Source organism: Pistacia vera, unplaced genomic scaffold, assembly GCF_008641045.1.
Source record: "Pistacia vera cultivar Batoury unplaced genomic scaffold, PisVer_v2 Contig136, whole genome shotgun sequence".
Classification (NCBI taxonomy): domain Eukaryota; kingdom Viridiplantae; phylum Streptophyta; class Magnoliopsida; order Sapindales; family Anacardiaceae; genus Pistacia; species Pistacia vera.
Window position 1 is genome coordinate 69,993 of NW_022195423.1, and position 16,209 is coordinate 86,201.

The 16,209-nt window shown below is 35.7% G+C and overlaps 2 protein-coding genes and 1 long non-coding RNA gene across 3 annotated transcripts; 1 reads left to right on the forward strand and 2 right to left on the reverse strand.

The window, feature by feature from the left end:
- Nucleotides 1–237: 237 nt before the first annotated feature.
- Nucleotides 238–2,088, reverse strand: LOC116122607 (probable LRR receptor-like serine/threonine-protein kinase RKF3). Its single transcript, XM_031408438.1, has one exon. It carries the CDS (start codon nt 2,086–2,088, stop codon nt 238–240), a length of 1,851 nt encoding a protein of 616 aa, XP_031264298.1.
- Nucleotides 2,089–6,511: 4,423 nt separating this feature from the next.
- LOC116122662 (triphosphate tunnel metalloenzyme 3-like) lies at nt 6,512–8,815 on the forward strand. The gene is made up of 2 exons (XM_031408492.1): nt 6,512–7,130; nt 8,431–8,815. The coding sequence occupies exon 1, from the start codon at nt 6,512–6,514 to the stop codon at nt 7,118–7,120; it is 609 nt and encodes a 202-aa protein (XP_031264352.1). The 3' UTR covers nt 7,121–7,130; nt 8,431–8,815.
- A 2,405-nt stretch (nt 8,816–11,220) lies between these two features.
- On the reverse strand, nt 11,221–12,644 carry LOC116122596. The gene is made up of 3 exons (XR_004126931.1): nt 12,563–12,644; nt 11,460–11,518; nt 11,221–11,355 (listed from the first exon to the last, which is right to left on the reverse strand). It is a non-coding gene; the product is annotated as an uncharacterized LOC116122596 (long non-coding RNA).
- Nucleotides 12,645–16,209: the final 3,565 nt, after the last annotated feature.

The window sequence follows — 16,209 nt, forward strand, 5'->3', positions numbered from 1 at the left end:
TTCTGTATGAAAAAATTGAATCCATGGCAGAGATTAATGTCAAATTTGTATGCTCTCTAAATTTTAACTCTGCAGAGGAAAATAATCTTTTGTTAACTAGGATTAGCTATCATAATTTCACATGAATTTTTATACCTTAACATATAATTAATTTCGGAATTAGAAAACTTCGGAATAAGATTAAACCCTTTTCAATACAAAGTTGAATTCAATACATATTCATTTAGTTTAATTTCTCTATACAAAGTTGACACTAATGAGTTCTCTATTAGAAGAAGGAGAAGAAGAATCAACGTATGCTCTAAGAACTGAAGAAACTGAAAAATTGGATTCTAATATTTTGACAAGTTGCTCCATTGTTAGCCTGGCGTGTAAAATTGGATGAGCACAAAGAACGGCTGTGAGGACATATTGTTCCATAATTTGAGGCAACCCCAGTTCAGGAATGTTGTCTTCAATAACATCCATTGTTCTACCTTCTTTAACTAGCCCCCATGCCCAATCTGTCAAAAGCAGAGTCTTTCCATCTTTAATTTCACATGCTTTTTTCCCACTCAAAAGTTCGAGCAACACTACTCCGTAACTGTAAACATCACTTTTTGTGGTTAGTTTTCCGTATAATGCATACTCTGGAGATACATATCCGAGAGTTCCGGCTACTCTCGTTGTCAAATGAGTCATTCCATCATGATTGATCTTGGCCAGGCCAAAATCTGCAACTTTTGGCTCGAATGTCTCATCCAAAAGTATGTTGCTGGATTTTATATCTCTGTGAATTATAGCAGGCTGCACACCATAGTGTAGATAGGCCAATCCGCGAGCTGTTCCTAGCGCGATCTTCTGACGTATAGGCCAGCTGAGTTTCTTCATTGCTGATCCGAAAAGATGGTCATAGAGGCTCCCATTGTGCAAGAGATCACAGACAATGATTCTTTGGTGACCCCCCATGGGAATTGCTGTAGTGCAATAGCCTCTCAAAGTAACAAGATTTACATGCTTAACACTTGCTATAATTTCCACCTCGTGTTTGAAGTTTGCATCACCAATTGCTGAACAGTTCTTGAACCTTTTGAATGCAACTTCGGTTCCATCTGGTAATGTCCCTTTGTAAACATTCCCATATCCTCCTTTTCCAATGATGTTCTTCCAGGAGAAATTCATTGTGGCGGATTTTATTTCCTCAATTTTGAACTTCACCAAATTGGTACCTCTACTACCTGACCCCAGGACCAAACTAGTGTCATCATTCGGAGAAATGTCGTTCTCCCTGTGAAGAGAATTATTCCTCTTCCCCTTCGATCTCCTTGTCCGAATCCAAATAAACCAAACTGCAGATAAGGCCCCCAGGATGCCAATAATACAGCCTAATACAACACCAGAAATGACAAACTTACGCCGGTTGAACCTGGATGGTTCCGAATAAAACCGAATAAAAAACAAACAACTCGCGGTTGCTCTATCAGTTGGTCCAAACTGATTAATAATACCAGCAGCATACATAGAGGGATACCCTGAACAATCTGAGACATTCACACTTTCAGAATCCTGAAGGTAAAATTCCCTGAGACTCAACAACTTACTGATACATGATCCACAAGCAAACCTGTTCTCCAGAGATTGGTTACAATGATGTCTAATCTCAAGCAATTTAGATTCAGGAATCAGGCTTTCAAACTGTGCCAGAGATGTTACATTTATGCAAGCCTCCGAAATCCATTCCGGTTGGTACCCACAAGCAGTTTTGATGTCAAAACCCTTAAGAAACTCCGAAACCAAGTCTCTGTACGCTTCCCAACAAGCCGCGGAAGTTTCAGGAGGAGGAAGAAAGTAACCATTATTTCGGAGATACTCTGAACGAACCAAACGGATAGCTTGAAGAATGCTTTGACATGGCGTCGGCATGTCGATAAACATAGGCCTTGAAGGGCCTTGGCTCATTAATCTTCTGAGAACATCAAAGTCCAATGGACAGGAGGCTTCAACAAGGCCGCCATTAGAGAATCTGTCACCATTAGAAATTGAATTACCGAACGTAGAAAATGATAAACATAATCCTGAAACAAGGAGAAAGGTTAGAAACAGTGACATTTTAGTGGGAAGATTTGACAGGATTTGAGAACCATAATAATAACTTCCTGAAAGTACTGAAGAAAAACTCAGCTCAACTGATTCCCAACATAATTGAGGTTCATATAAAACAAAGGAGACAGAGAGATTAGAGAACAGTTATCATGGTATTGTAAAACCATTAGCTAGCTCTTATTACTCACTCAAAGTCTTAGCATTGCCGCCGGTATTGGCAGTTAGTGAATCAACAGCAACCGAATCTTTGAACTGGTCTTCTTCAACAGAATTTATTAAAGGAAAGACAGAATATTCCTTATGACTAATATCATGTAGATTAATACATAATAATTATGTCAGAAAATTTTGAAGAGGGTCCCATGTTCTATTTGGTGTTATATGATTGGACATTTGCCACATGTCAAGATCACAGAGATTCAAACTCTACTAGTGGAAAGATGTTGCATAATTTGTCAAATGTGAGACTATTTCTTTCCACTACAAAAAAAAACTTTTTCAGAATGTGTCTTCTTGTGGGCTGTGGCAGGGGCATTCTCTGGAGGGATTGAACATAGAACGACTTGTCACTGACTTTCAGAACAAGTGAGGAACATGTCGTTCAATCATAAATTACATGCAATCTGCAATCATCAAAAATAACAAATGTTACCTACTTGTCGTTTAACTTCAAAACCATTACACGCCATGTCACTCTTGAAGGGCAAAATACTGCAGTCTAAGGTGGTCAAGTACTAAATTGTCAAGATAAATTCTTTTCCTCTTACATTTGAAATAAATAGGTTTGGATTTAATAACCTAAGCATTCATTTTCAACCTTAACGTTCTTAATTGCCACTAAATTGTTATTTCGACCTCTCCCCTTGTGGCTGATTAGCAAACCTTTTAGCCACTAGGGTTAGTTATACTCAAAGAATCTTATGTTTGAGTCGCAGAGTAGGTATCTACCATATTTGTGTAATTACCTTTGTCTATTGGGCTTACAGGGTGTCCCATGACTCTGAGGATTAGGTAGACTCTAATGTGAGTCATTGGGCTTATAGGGTGTTCCGTGACCCTAAGAATTAGGCTCCAATATAGACCATTAAGCTTATAGGGTATTCCGTGGCCTTAAGGATTAGACAGGCTCTAACGCGAGCCTGGATACCTCAGTTACCTAAAAAAAAATTGTTTTTCATTTTTCCATTAGCAGATGACATGTCGCTAAATAGTAAAATACATGTACGACGTGTCATTCAAGAACTCAAATCTGATTTGTCGCTTACAGTTATGTCCGACTTCGGCCCAACTCCCCTATGCTCTAAGAGAGTTACTTATCAGCCCAAGGCCCAAAGGCTTTCATTTTGTGCATGGAGTTTTAAAATATATGATAAAATAATAAAAATTATATATAATTGTTATATATATCTTAATTTTTTTTAAAAAAATTAAATAAATAATATTAATTTTTATAAAATTTTAGAGTAAATTCTATTTATAAAATAAATAAAGTATATTCATTTTTCGCTAAATAATTGTCAGTAATAAAAATATTTATTTCTTCTACCATTCCATGCCCTCCACGTGTCTTTAACCCTCACCAATCAAACATGGGGGAACAAATCTGACTTTGATTTAACAATATCAACATACCTAACAGCAAAAATTATGCTGCATTTTCAATTTTTCATGTTACCCCCATTTATTATATGTCCAAATTTCAACTTCAATTTATACCAGCCAATCTGAAACACAATCAATTCTATAATAAGTAACCAACATCCATATACATTTAGTGAAGGATGCCTCCACAAATTGATGTATTATCACCCTTTCTTCCATCACAATTTACTTAACGAATCAGATACTGATACGATAATATTATCAAACTAATAATACGAGATTTTAGGTTACGCACGAGGTTTAATTCATACTTATATGTCAACCACTTGGCAAGAAGACGTGGGTAATCGTGATGACACGTTAATCTATAGTCTCATTATTGTAATATGATTTATTTATGAGTAAACGGCTTTTTCTCACCCAAGGTTTGTCTTAATGACACTTTTCCGTCCAAAAAAATTCAAAATACCACTTTTCCACCCAAAGTTAATATTTCGTTACTACCTAAAGTTAATTTCTACAACGAAAATTCTCTCTGTCGCCATCATTTGAATCTTCATTCTCCTTTCTACAAAACTCTTCTTACTTTGACACCTGATTTCTCGTTGATTGCCAGTCATTGCAAAGCTAGGGTTTCCTGTTCTTATCTAATTATGGTTGATTCCGGCGGCAAATATTTAATTGGTCACCACCATTCGATCAACTGACCTCTACTCTACAAAACTCCTCTTACCTTGACTCTTGATGACTCGTCAAACGTCTGCTGAGAAAGTAAAGTATATTTTGGATATTAATGGAATATAAACTTTGGGTAGGAAAGTGGTAATTGAAACTTTTTGGGTGGGAATGTGTCATTAAGGAAAACCTTGGGTGGGAAAAGGTCGTTTACTCTTTATTTATTTACCTTGAGATAATAAAAGAAATCAACAGTAATATAAGTTCAAGACCCTATAAGCATGTTACAATCGATGTAATATAGTTTATTTTTGTTGTAAAATGTAATATAATTCCTTGATACTACCGCTAATGTATAGTTTATTCATCAAAACATTATTTTAATTTCTATCTAAGGGAGATAGATTATGTGAATTAAAGTTTTTCATAGGATGTATTAATTTTTATTAAAAACCTTTTCGTATATGAGAATCTAAAATTGTAAAAAGGTTTACGATGTTTTTTAAGAAGTTTTGTGTTACCCGTTGAGTATTTTACGACTTAATTATAGTAGGTTAAATTTAACCCTATTGTTAGATTTGCGTTATCTATATTTTATTACGTCTATCGGTTGTCTTTTATTTGCTTTTAGTTTGTCACAAATAATCTTTACGATGATAATTAAAATTTGGAATACATAATATTATTAAATTGTAAATTCAAAATTTTGTCGTTCATTCGACACAAAAAGGCAAAAATTAAAGACAAAAAAAGGGTCATATAAAATACTTGTTATATTTAAGATGTACTTAGATGCAATGCAACGATGTGTTATTAATTTTCTTAATAGATAATTTTTAATATATTTGATTGAAAATGACTAAGATGGCTAGACCTAGAATGCTACTTAAGTGGTTTCAAATGTAAGAAATATTTAGGCTCCGTTTGGTTCACTTTTTTGTAGTTTTTAGAAAAGTTTTTTTTTAAAAGTTAAAAAAAGTTGAATTGGGCGGGTATTATGATGTAGGATTTAAAAATTAATAAAAATACCCCATCTGTTTGTTTATTTACTAAACACCCCTATAATAAAACTTTGAAAGTTAACAAAAACACCCCCAACCCACCCATTGAATAATCACAACCGGCCACTACCGCCGGAGGGTGGTCGGAGTCGCCGTATCGACGCATGACCGATTGGATCTTACCGGTCGTGCTTCAATATGGCCTTTGCCGGCCAAATCCACCAGATCTACGGCTAGATCTGGCCATTGACGGCCAGATCTGGCCTCATTTGCTTGTCAACGATGGCCAAAGATACGGTCGTCGTTGATGGTCAACGACGACCATATGTTGGCCGTCGTTGACGTCTGGTTACAACCAAAGATCAGGCCGTCAACGACCAGACTTTGGCCTTAGATCTGGCCTTTTTCGGCCAGATCCACCATAGATTTGGACGGAAAAGACTAGATCGACGCACTACCGGCCAGATTCAGCCGGTAATGTGCCATTATATCAGATTCCGGCCAACTTCCGGCGATGGTGGCCGGAATCTAGTATAATGTGGGTTTAGGGGTGGTTTTGCAATTTTTTTTAAAAAATATTTAGGAGTATTTAATTAAATTAACAAATTTAGAGGGTTTAAAAAAAGTTGAATAATATTATATAATATTGTAAGTTTTTGGGCATTTTACTGTTTAACTTTTTTGGGAATACTAATAATAGTATTCCCAAAAACCAACCAAACAGAGCCTTAACTCTTTAGATGTAAAAGCAAAAACTAAATTTTCAGGGATATCAATGCAAATATAAATATCTCAATAGACTTTGAGTTTAAGTAAATTGGAAATTAAAATAAAGAAAAAAAATTGTTAACCTAAAAAGTCTTGCTATGTTAACTAATTATGTTTTGAAACCATTATTAATAGCTAATTAGTTATATTAAAATGGATAAAATAAACTTAAATAAACCTTATTATTGATAAAAGCTCAATTCTACTAATTAATTCGCCACTTTAAATTGATCAATTAATGCTTTTAACACAAACAATAAAATAAGCAATTCTACACTTCAAAGCTTAAAAAAGAAGTCTAAAAGAATTTATGGGAAAAAAAGTTCAAATTTCTACTCATCTTCGTCCGCATAANGCTTGATAAACTCAAAAATTTGGTAGCCATGGAAGTGGAAGTAAAGCTCCGATTGAAGAACTCCACAGCCCACCAACAGGTCTCAAACCTTCTCTCACCTTTTCACAAGAAAACCCTTTTCCAGGAAAACATTTTCTTTGATGACAAACACTCAAAACTCTCTTCAAACTTAGCCGTTCTTCGTCTCCGTTTCTACAACTTAAATTCCCACTGTGTCCTCTCCCTCAAAGCCAAACCCAGCATTTCAAATGGCATCAGCCGCATCCAGGAGCTTGAAGAGCCCCTGCCTGTGGCCACAGCCACTGAATGTGTATCAAAACCAAGTCTTTTATCCAAAATTGATTCAAAGATCATGGCTTTGGTTAAAAATGAATATGGGGTTGGTGAAAATAGTGAGTTTGTTTGTTTAGGTAGGTTTAAAAATGTGAGGGGTGTGTATGAATGGAAAGGGTTGAAGTTGGAACTGGATGAAACTATTTATGGGTTTGGAACATGTTATGAGATCGAGTGTGAGAGTTTGGATCCTGAGAGAGATAAGAAATTGATTGAGGGGTTTTTGGAGGAGAATGGGATTGAGTATGAGTACTCTCAGGTGTCAAAGTTCGCGGTTTTCCGATCTGGGAAGTTGCCTGATTGAGTTGAGAATTGTAAGTTGTTTATGTTTTTATTGTTGAATTCTTGTATTGACTGTAATGTTAATTACTTTAAGTTATGACATATAATGAGAACCTTGGTTGTTTGTGTTAATGTTAGTGAATTTTGATTGCAAATTATGTGCACTTTGGTCACCTCTTAACGATTGTGTGTCAGAATAATTGTTAGGAGTTGTTTCAAAATTGAGAAGTGAAATTTTCAAAGAAAATTAAGGCTTTTTGTTAAAGTGTGCATTGTTATCTAGTTGTGGAGAAATTATTCATAATCTGGAGTTTGAAGGCTCATAATCTCTGGCCAAAAGGTGCCCAAGCGAGTGAATAACAGTAGTAACTCTGTGGTTTTGTTTAAAGGGGTGGAATAATGTTTTATTGTTTTGTTAAAGTGAGCACTGTTATCTAGAATTATGTTTTGAGCACTGGTAGTGAATGTTGAATAACTGCGTGGTGACTCTACAGCTGATAATTATGGTAATAGCACTGCATAATATGCGCCTTTTGTAGACAGCTGAGCATAGTAGCCTCATTGTGATTTTTTTTCTTTAAAAGAAAATGATTGTTTCCATTAACTAGACTAGACTTTGCACCAGAAAATGTTAATTCAGTTATTTTAGAGAAAAATCCAGAATATTGAGCTGACAATTGTGATTCAATTTCTATTTTTTCATCCAGTTTTTGCAGGATCATTTTGTTACTTTTTTTACCATTGTACTGATGTCTAAGTAAGTTCAAAATGTCTAATTAAGCTGTGCTTTTGTGTGTAATATCTAAGTTGTTAAGATTTTCTGCTCCTTTTTATCTTAAATTGACATTTTGCTATTTTGTTATGTGGCTGAAGATTAGTTTCTATAACCTTGAGGACAAACTAACAACCGTTTACTGCTTTACTTATTTGACCAAAAGACAGAAGGACCTGAGCCATCTAGATCCTGGTTAGGCCCTACAAAAACATCTTAGTTAGGTTGAAAGCACGGCCTTAGGAAGTGATGCATAAAATACTGTAAACTCAGAAACTTCCTCTGTTTGTGGTATAAGAATTTCTCATATGCTAGCATGATATAAGATGCAATTATGAAGAAGCTTAGTTTTTTCTTTCTTCTTCTGCAGTTGCCGGAAACGAATTCTAATCTTGAGTGGTTAAGAACACTAGCACTACTCAAAGATATTGTATGCTCTTGTTTGTTAAATATACATACATTGGAATTCTCATTGTAAATGCTTGTTTTTCTCAATACTGTTGCAGATTATTTAGGGGTCCTAATCTTTTTGGTACATTGTGTTGTATTTTCTAATGCAGAGGCTTTTATTAGAGTAAAATCGGCGGTCAAGAATATTTGCATTTTAAAATTGGAATCAATGACGTGTTGACCTGTGGAAACTTCGTATCATTGTGCTCGCAAAATTGTCAGGGGAAGATTTTTCTAGGTGAGATGCTGACAGTGGTTTAAGTTTGAGCCAGATTTTCGAGATGAACTTCATTCTTTCTTTGACTTGGGCATTAACAATGTTCGACCATGTTGTCTAGGATTGTAGACAAAGTATACGGATATATTTACGACCCTGGTCAAAATTTATGGAAGATGTTTGAAACCTTTGTTTGTAGCGAGAAAACATTGAAGATCAAAACATGCTATTGCATTGTCAACTGTTATTATTGTGGATTTACTCAGTTTGATCGAAATTGCGATGCGTAGAGGTATCAAAGGATAAGTTTCTCCATCAGAAGTATACAGAAGAAAGTACGTTTTAGAGACTGAAAAAAAGAAGTGAGAAAGTGTTTATGGATGTTTTCTGAACATTCATAGATTTCCATATATAAGAAAAATCATAAATCATTGCATCAATAAATGAATAAAATAAAAAAAAATTGAGCTTTCTCCGAAAAACACCAGTCAAGATGAAGCTCCAGTATTCCAAATGGAAGAATAGGCCAGCCATTCATTAAATCATCTATATTAAGATATCTCTGAGGAGGTCCAAAGCTCAAGAATCTCTTAAGTTTTATTAAATACTTATGAAAATACAAATTTAAAAGTCTAATTTACGATACATACAATTATAGATACTAGAAATAACAACAGTTTTAAAAGTATTAGGTTCCGTTTGGTTGGTTTTTGGGAATACTATTATTAGTATTCCCAAAAAAGTTAAATAGTAAAATGCCCAAAAACTCACAATATTATCCAATATTATTCAACTTTTTTTAAACTCTCTAAATTTGTTAATTTAATTAAATACCTCTAAATATTTTTTTTTGAAATTGCAAAAACACCCATAAACCCACATTATACTAGATTTCGGCTACCACTGTCGGAAGTTGGCTGGAATCTGATATAATGGCGCACTACCGACTAAATCTGGCCGAAAAAGGTCAGATCTAAGGCCAAAGATCTGGCCATTGACGGCCAGATCTTTGGTCGTAACCAGTCGTCAATGACGGCTAACATATGGTCGTCGTTGACCATCAACGACGGCCATAATTTTGGCCGTCGTTGACGAGCAAATGCGGCTAGATTTGGCTGTCAATGGCCAGATCTAGCCGTAGATCTGGCCTTTGTCGGCTAGATCGGCGCACGACCGGCAAGATCCAGCCCGTCATGCGCCGATATGGTGACTTCGGCCACCCTCCGGTGATGGTGGCCGGCTGTGATTATTCAATGGGTGGGTTGGGGGTGTTTTTATTAACTTTCAAAGTTTTATTATAGAGGCGTTTAGTAAATAAACAAACATAGGGGATATTTTTATTAATTTTCAAATCCTACATGGTAATACCCGTCCAATTCAACTTTTTTTAACTTTTTTAAAAAAACTTTTCTAAAAAATACAAAAAAGTGAACTAAACGGAGCCTTAGTTATCAAACACACTCTAACTGAAGTTCAAAGCTATAGTCTACAAAAATTCCAAAGTAGCCTTGAGGATGTGGGATTCTAATTAAGGCCACTAACAGTGTTTTAAAACTCAGCTTGACCCGGCCAGTTGAATCAGGACCTGGAGCCTTCACTGGGTCGGGTTACAATTTTTTCTATTCATTGAAAACCCTCAAAATTAGGATATCAATCTGTGAACAATTGAAGGCTTAAATGTTAAGGCTTTTGAAGAGGAATGACCAATGAGTACAATGGTGGCAACTGTGTCGATTTCTGTGAGTGAATCGACCGAAAATTGCAAAATAATATCGCTAGAAAAGCCCATTGTCGCTGGCGATTAGGGAGGCGAACGGGAGAGGGGTGAGATGGGTTTTGGTTAGGAGGCTGAGGGAGTGTTTTTGTGGTGATGGTGAATGTTGTCGTTACCAGAAACAAGTCCTATTTGTCGACGCTGACGATGGTGTTTGGGGTGTTTTTGCAAGATTTCAAACCTATAAGGACTTATAGTAATTTTCAAAGGTATTTTTGTTAGATTTCAAACCCTTGGACACCAGTTTGACCCGCCGGTCAAACCGATTAAACCGGTCAACCCGGGACCCGGCCACTTTGCCAGGATTCACCCCAAGTTGGGTTTTAAAACATTGGTCACTAATGCAACTTGTGATTTGCTTATCATTAGTACTGTAATTCACTCTATTCAAGCACACATTCCAAAGAATCAACATTCTACAATAACACCACGTTGAAACTCATACTGTGAGACCTGGCAAAACAAAATCCTCATTATAAATTTGTAACCAAAAGGATGGTCCATTCATATACGGACATAAGAGCCAATGTTATCAGATTTTAATCTACCTAGTTATACATGAAGATGGTTCAACACAAAATAAAAGAAATTAAACTTTTCCTAGCTCTATAGAATAAACCAGCTCAAATAATTGCACCGCATGACAATATTCAAAAATGAATAAAATGCCACCTGACTGCAGGCTTCAGAAGACTAGGCTTCAAAGAAATCAACATAAATTTTTTTTCTCATTTCTTCTTTTTAGATGGTGGCTCCTTTTGCTCTTCATCCTCCTCTTCATCGTTGTCATCCTCTTCATCGTTGTTGTCATCATCTTCTTCGTCGTCGTTGTCGTCATCATCTTCGTCTTCATCACTTTCACTATCATCATTTGCCTCAGCATCATCATCTGAATCCTCCTCCTCATCACTTTCTTCTTCTCCAGAGTCATCTTCCTCCTCCTCACCATCGTCATTGTCATCACTTTCAGTTTCATCAGCTTCACCGGCATCTTCGGCTTCTGACTCAGGCTTTTGCACTTTAGTCAGTTTGGCAAATGGAAATCTGCAATGCAATCACACACCCGTTAGACAATTACTTTATCACCTCAGATTATCATTACAAAAGGAAGATTTCAAGTAAAAGAAATAAAAAATATTCTTTTGTACCTATGATCAATTCCTGGGAAGCTTGAAAACTCATTTGTACCATCACACTGAGATCCAATCTGTTAATTGCACAACATGTTAAAATAAGCATATTATCAGGCGACAAATAACAATTCCTAAATTTTCCGAAGACAAATTTTGCCAATTTATAGCAGTCGAAAAACAAAGAAGCTTCTAGGATATTGCAATATAACAAAACTATCATAACAAGTAGATGATCTGAAAATGAGATATACAAAATTTGGGTCAGGAATCTGGATTAAGAATACAGGGGGAACCTGAGGAAACAGTGGATGTGTCTCTAAAGCAGCAGATTTTATAATCATTCTGGAACTGAAATCTATAGAGTACTGTTCTTGTCGCCGCAATCTTATTATCAAAATAAAATCAAACTTTTAGCACTCAAAATCTTGAGTATAGATCGAACCCTGTGTATGTCCAAAGTAAAAATCCATGAATTGTACATGAAACTCACTAATAATTTCAATATGAGAACCCTATAAATTGTATCTCGGTTAGCAAGAAAATTAAGAAAAATTCAAACATCATAGAAATCTAAAAGTCGGGTTTTATACAGAATTGATATGAGAAAATAAAAACTTGGCCCTGCTGGTGTCACTCTCTGCTAAACTGAAAACTCTTAAAAGTAAACAGCCTAACAATCACCATAAGTATTCTGCACCGAGCAGCATTGCTAATTTTCTCTGTGCTCTGTCAAGCATACCCAGCTTGATTACAAATAACTAACCTTCAATGCAACAATCTCAACTCACAAAAGCTCGTGTCTTTTCAGAGTCCCCACTTAGAAAACCACCCCCCATAATCAAGAACCCAAGTCATTTTTTTTCGCGCGGCCAGATCACAAAAGCAATCTACTGGTATATTTGGTCAAAGAGAATCAAGCCTTCAACAAAACCATCCATAAAACACAAAACCCTTGTCTACAAGAACCTACCCGTCGACATATACATATTCAAAATCCAATCTAAGCACCAAACATAAGTCAAATTTGCAACATAGGAAATAAACAGAAAAAAAAAGAGAAAAAAAAAAATTGAATGACGCAAATTTAAGATACTACACTTATGGAAACGACAATGTACCAGCAAGAGAAGGCAAAGAAGAAACTTTTGAGCCTGCAAATTGGTCTCCACCACCAGAGAACACAAAATCTTCTCCAGATCAACACTATTACTAATACTATGCAGCAGAAAAGTCTCCATCTCCATAAGTGAGTGCAGAAGATTGAAGAAGACAAGTGAAAGAAACAAAGAGAGAAAGAGTTGTGCTGGGGTAATAACTGGAGGGTTTAGTGAGTGAGTAATAAGAGGGAGATTGAAGAGGAAGTTTACTTAGGGCTTTGACTTCTTTGTCTAGATTTGGCCTTGTACTTTACCCTGTTCATTGGCTTCAATGCTCAGTGCTAAACCACTGTTGGAAAAGGAAGATTTAACAAGTCTTCTTAATCATAAAAAAATAAGATATAATATAACCTCTTAATACAAGAATTTCAAGTTTGAGTCTATTTAAGGATAAAATAATAAGAGAATAATTTAATATCATCTTTTAAATTCAAGTCGATACGGTTATTAATAGAGATGACTATTGATATTGGAGTTTGTATCTGATCGGTAATTCCAAGATTCCGAGAGATTAGTTAAGATACGTGTAAACTGATCCAGATACTCCTGATCATATTAAAAAAAAAAAAAAAAAAGGTGAATGCTCACTTGAAAATAATTAATTAATTAAAATTTTTAAATAATAATTATTATTTTTCATTTAAATGGTATATGGAATTTATGAGATGAATATGTGTTTAGTAAGTAATAATATAATTGTGAAAAACGGAAATACTAAAATAAGTGCAATATTTAGATACTGAGATTACAGTTCAATTATCTTCAGCCTATACACATGTTAAACGTAACTGAAAACAGTTTATAATGTTGAAAAAGAAATTGTAATAAGATTGAGAAAGTAACAGACTTTAACTACCAGGTGAGGTGTCATCCGAGTCAGCTTCACTCAACTCACACGTGGCATCCAGCTCAAGAGTACAGTTGATGGACATGAACAGAGTTACGCAAACCCTGATGAAATACACAAACACAATTACTAGCTTTCTGACTTGTCTATATTTTAATGATTTGATCCAAACCTTAGAAGTAAAATTAAACAAAATAATAAAAAAAAAATATATATTAGAGCACGCTGTAGCACTATAAATCTAAAATAATAATAATAACTATTGCAAGAGGTTGCTTGAAAGAGACATCAATAATAATAATAAAATCGTTATTAATTTTTAGGTTTATATAGTACTTTTTTTTTTTTTAATGATTGGAGATGTCCGAACTAGTCTAAGACCCTGAAATTACCAGTTGAGTAAGAGTTCCAATAGCGTTACTATTTTTTAGGTTTATATAGTACTTTTTTTTTAATGATTGGAGGTGTCCAAGCCAGCCTAGGACCTTGAAATTACTCGTTGAATAAGAGTTTCAGTAGCTACTCCTATTAGCAATCAAGAAGAGACTTGTACTCAAGATCTCTTAAGTAATATTCTCAAAAATCTTGATCAAACCACTCACCCACACAGAATTAGTTGTTTATATCAGTGTTTTAAAACCTGACCCGGTTTGACCGGTTGAACCGGTTGTTCTATTGGGACCTAGGGCTTTCACCTGGCCGAGTTACTCATTTCCCTATTCATTGAAAAACCTAGAAATTGGGATGATGATCGGCGAACAATTAAAAATCATGATGTTGGGGCTTTTGAAGAGAAAGCGTCGGAGAGTGCAATGGTGGCAACGAAGGTGATATCTGGTGAGTGAATCAACCGAAAATCGAAAAAATTTGACGGTGGCAACAGTTGGATTTTGCTAGCGATTAGCGAGGCAAACAGGCGTGGGGTGAGATGGGTTTTGGTCAGGAGGCTAAGGAGAGTATTTTTGTGGTAATGGGGAGGTTGTCAACCCTGACAATGGTGAGATCTAACCTGAAATGTTGATGTCGACGTCAGTGAGATTTGACCCAAATCTTGCGTAGATTTTATGGGGAATGGGCTCAAGAGATGATTGAGATTGCATTTGGTGTGTTGACACCGCCAACCAGTCAATCGCCGATTTGTATTTGAGATGTGTTTGCTAAATTTCAAACTTATATGGACTTAACGTTTTAAGAAAGTATTTGCTAAATTTTAAATTTGTTGACACCCAATGGTTTGACCGGCATCAAACCAGTTTTTGCTGGGTTTATCCCCGGTTGTTTATTAAAGCACTGGTTTATATAGTGCAATAACACTACGGACACCGAAAAAGTAGCACCGAATTTCTGTACAGGCCTACGTGTAATGCGCGTCTCCATTTTTTTACAATTTTTTTCTAGTGAACAGTCGTCCATCAAATTTGGACGGCCATTCACTCACATGGACACCCGTCCATATTATATGGACGGGCGTCCCCATTTAAAGGACGCCCGTCCCTGATTAAAATACAATTAAAAAATTTGTAAAACATTTGGGATGGCCATCCATCAAATTTAGACTGCCGTTCACTCACATGAACGCCCGTCCATATTATATGGACGGACGTCCATATACAAGGGATGGGCGTCCCCATTTAAAGGACGCCCGTCCCTGATTAAAATACAATAAAAAAATTTGTAAAACCTTAGGAACGACCGTCCATCCTTTATGGACAACCGTCCATTAATTTTGGATGGGCGTCCACAAATAATGGACGCTCGTCCTTCACCCAAATATGAAAAAAAAAAAAATTCTTTGGGGACGCCTGTCCACCAATTGTGGACGACTGTCCCTTACTTTTGGATAGCCGTCCATAATTTTTGGACGCCCGTCCATGCATTTGGCTTTTACAAATCTAAATAAAAACGATGACACCATCATTTTATTGTGGACGGGCATCCGTAAGTAATGGACGCCCGTCCAAGAGTAATTCATAATAAAAAAAAAAATTTAACACTGGATGGTCGTCCCTAACTTATGGATGGCCGTCCCTTCATTGTGGACGAGCGTCCATACTTAATGGACGTCCGTCCATTCATTATGGACGGCTGTCCAACCATTATGGACAGTCGTCCATACTTAATGGATGGGCATCCATTACTTATAGACGCCTGTCCATAATGTTATTAAAATTTTTTTAAAAAAATTTCGCCTTTTTTTAATAAATATTTTTTTGTTTACATTAGCTTCTCCAATACGCTTCTCCAACAACAAGCGCTAAAATTCTTCGAGTGAAAGAAAACCAGCGCCAAAATTCGTCGTCCCCTTCTGCTTCATCGTTGCTATTTGTTCTTCACCTCAGTGTTGCGTCTGCATTCCTCAGCCATTTCTTCCTGCAACAAATGTTTTTTCCTCATTTTCCAGCTACCGTGTGAAGAACGAAAGCTATCATCTTTTCATCAAACCATAGCCATTTTTTACAGTGGAAAGAGAGATCCATTTTTTACAGGGAAAGGGAGATTAGAAAGATTTGTGTTGGTTAATAAACGATTTTTATATAATTTATGCATTTATTTAGTTTTTTACAGTGGAAATTTTTATATAACTTATCCATTTATTTAGTTTTGTATTATATTTTGGATTGAATATATGTTACAATAGAAAAAAACTGATAGAGAAAATTTGTTGGTGATTGTTATGAATCAGATTTCATGAACGTGAACACTAGTACTGGATTTGCATTAAATTACAGAATATAGAAGAGTCCAGTTTGGCTCAGAATAT

Bases quoted from the DNA above. Each gene is read 5' to 3' on its own strand.
- LOC116122662 (XM_031408492.1), top strand. From the start codon at position 6,512: ATGGAAGTGGAAGTAAAGCTCCGATTGAAGAACTCCACAGCCCACCAA.
- LOC116122607 (XM_031408438.1), bottom strand. From the start codon at position 2,088: ATGTCACTGTTTCTAACCTTTCTCCTTGTTTCAGGATTATGTTTATCA.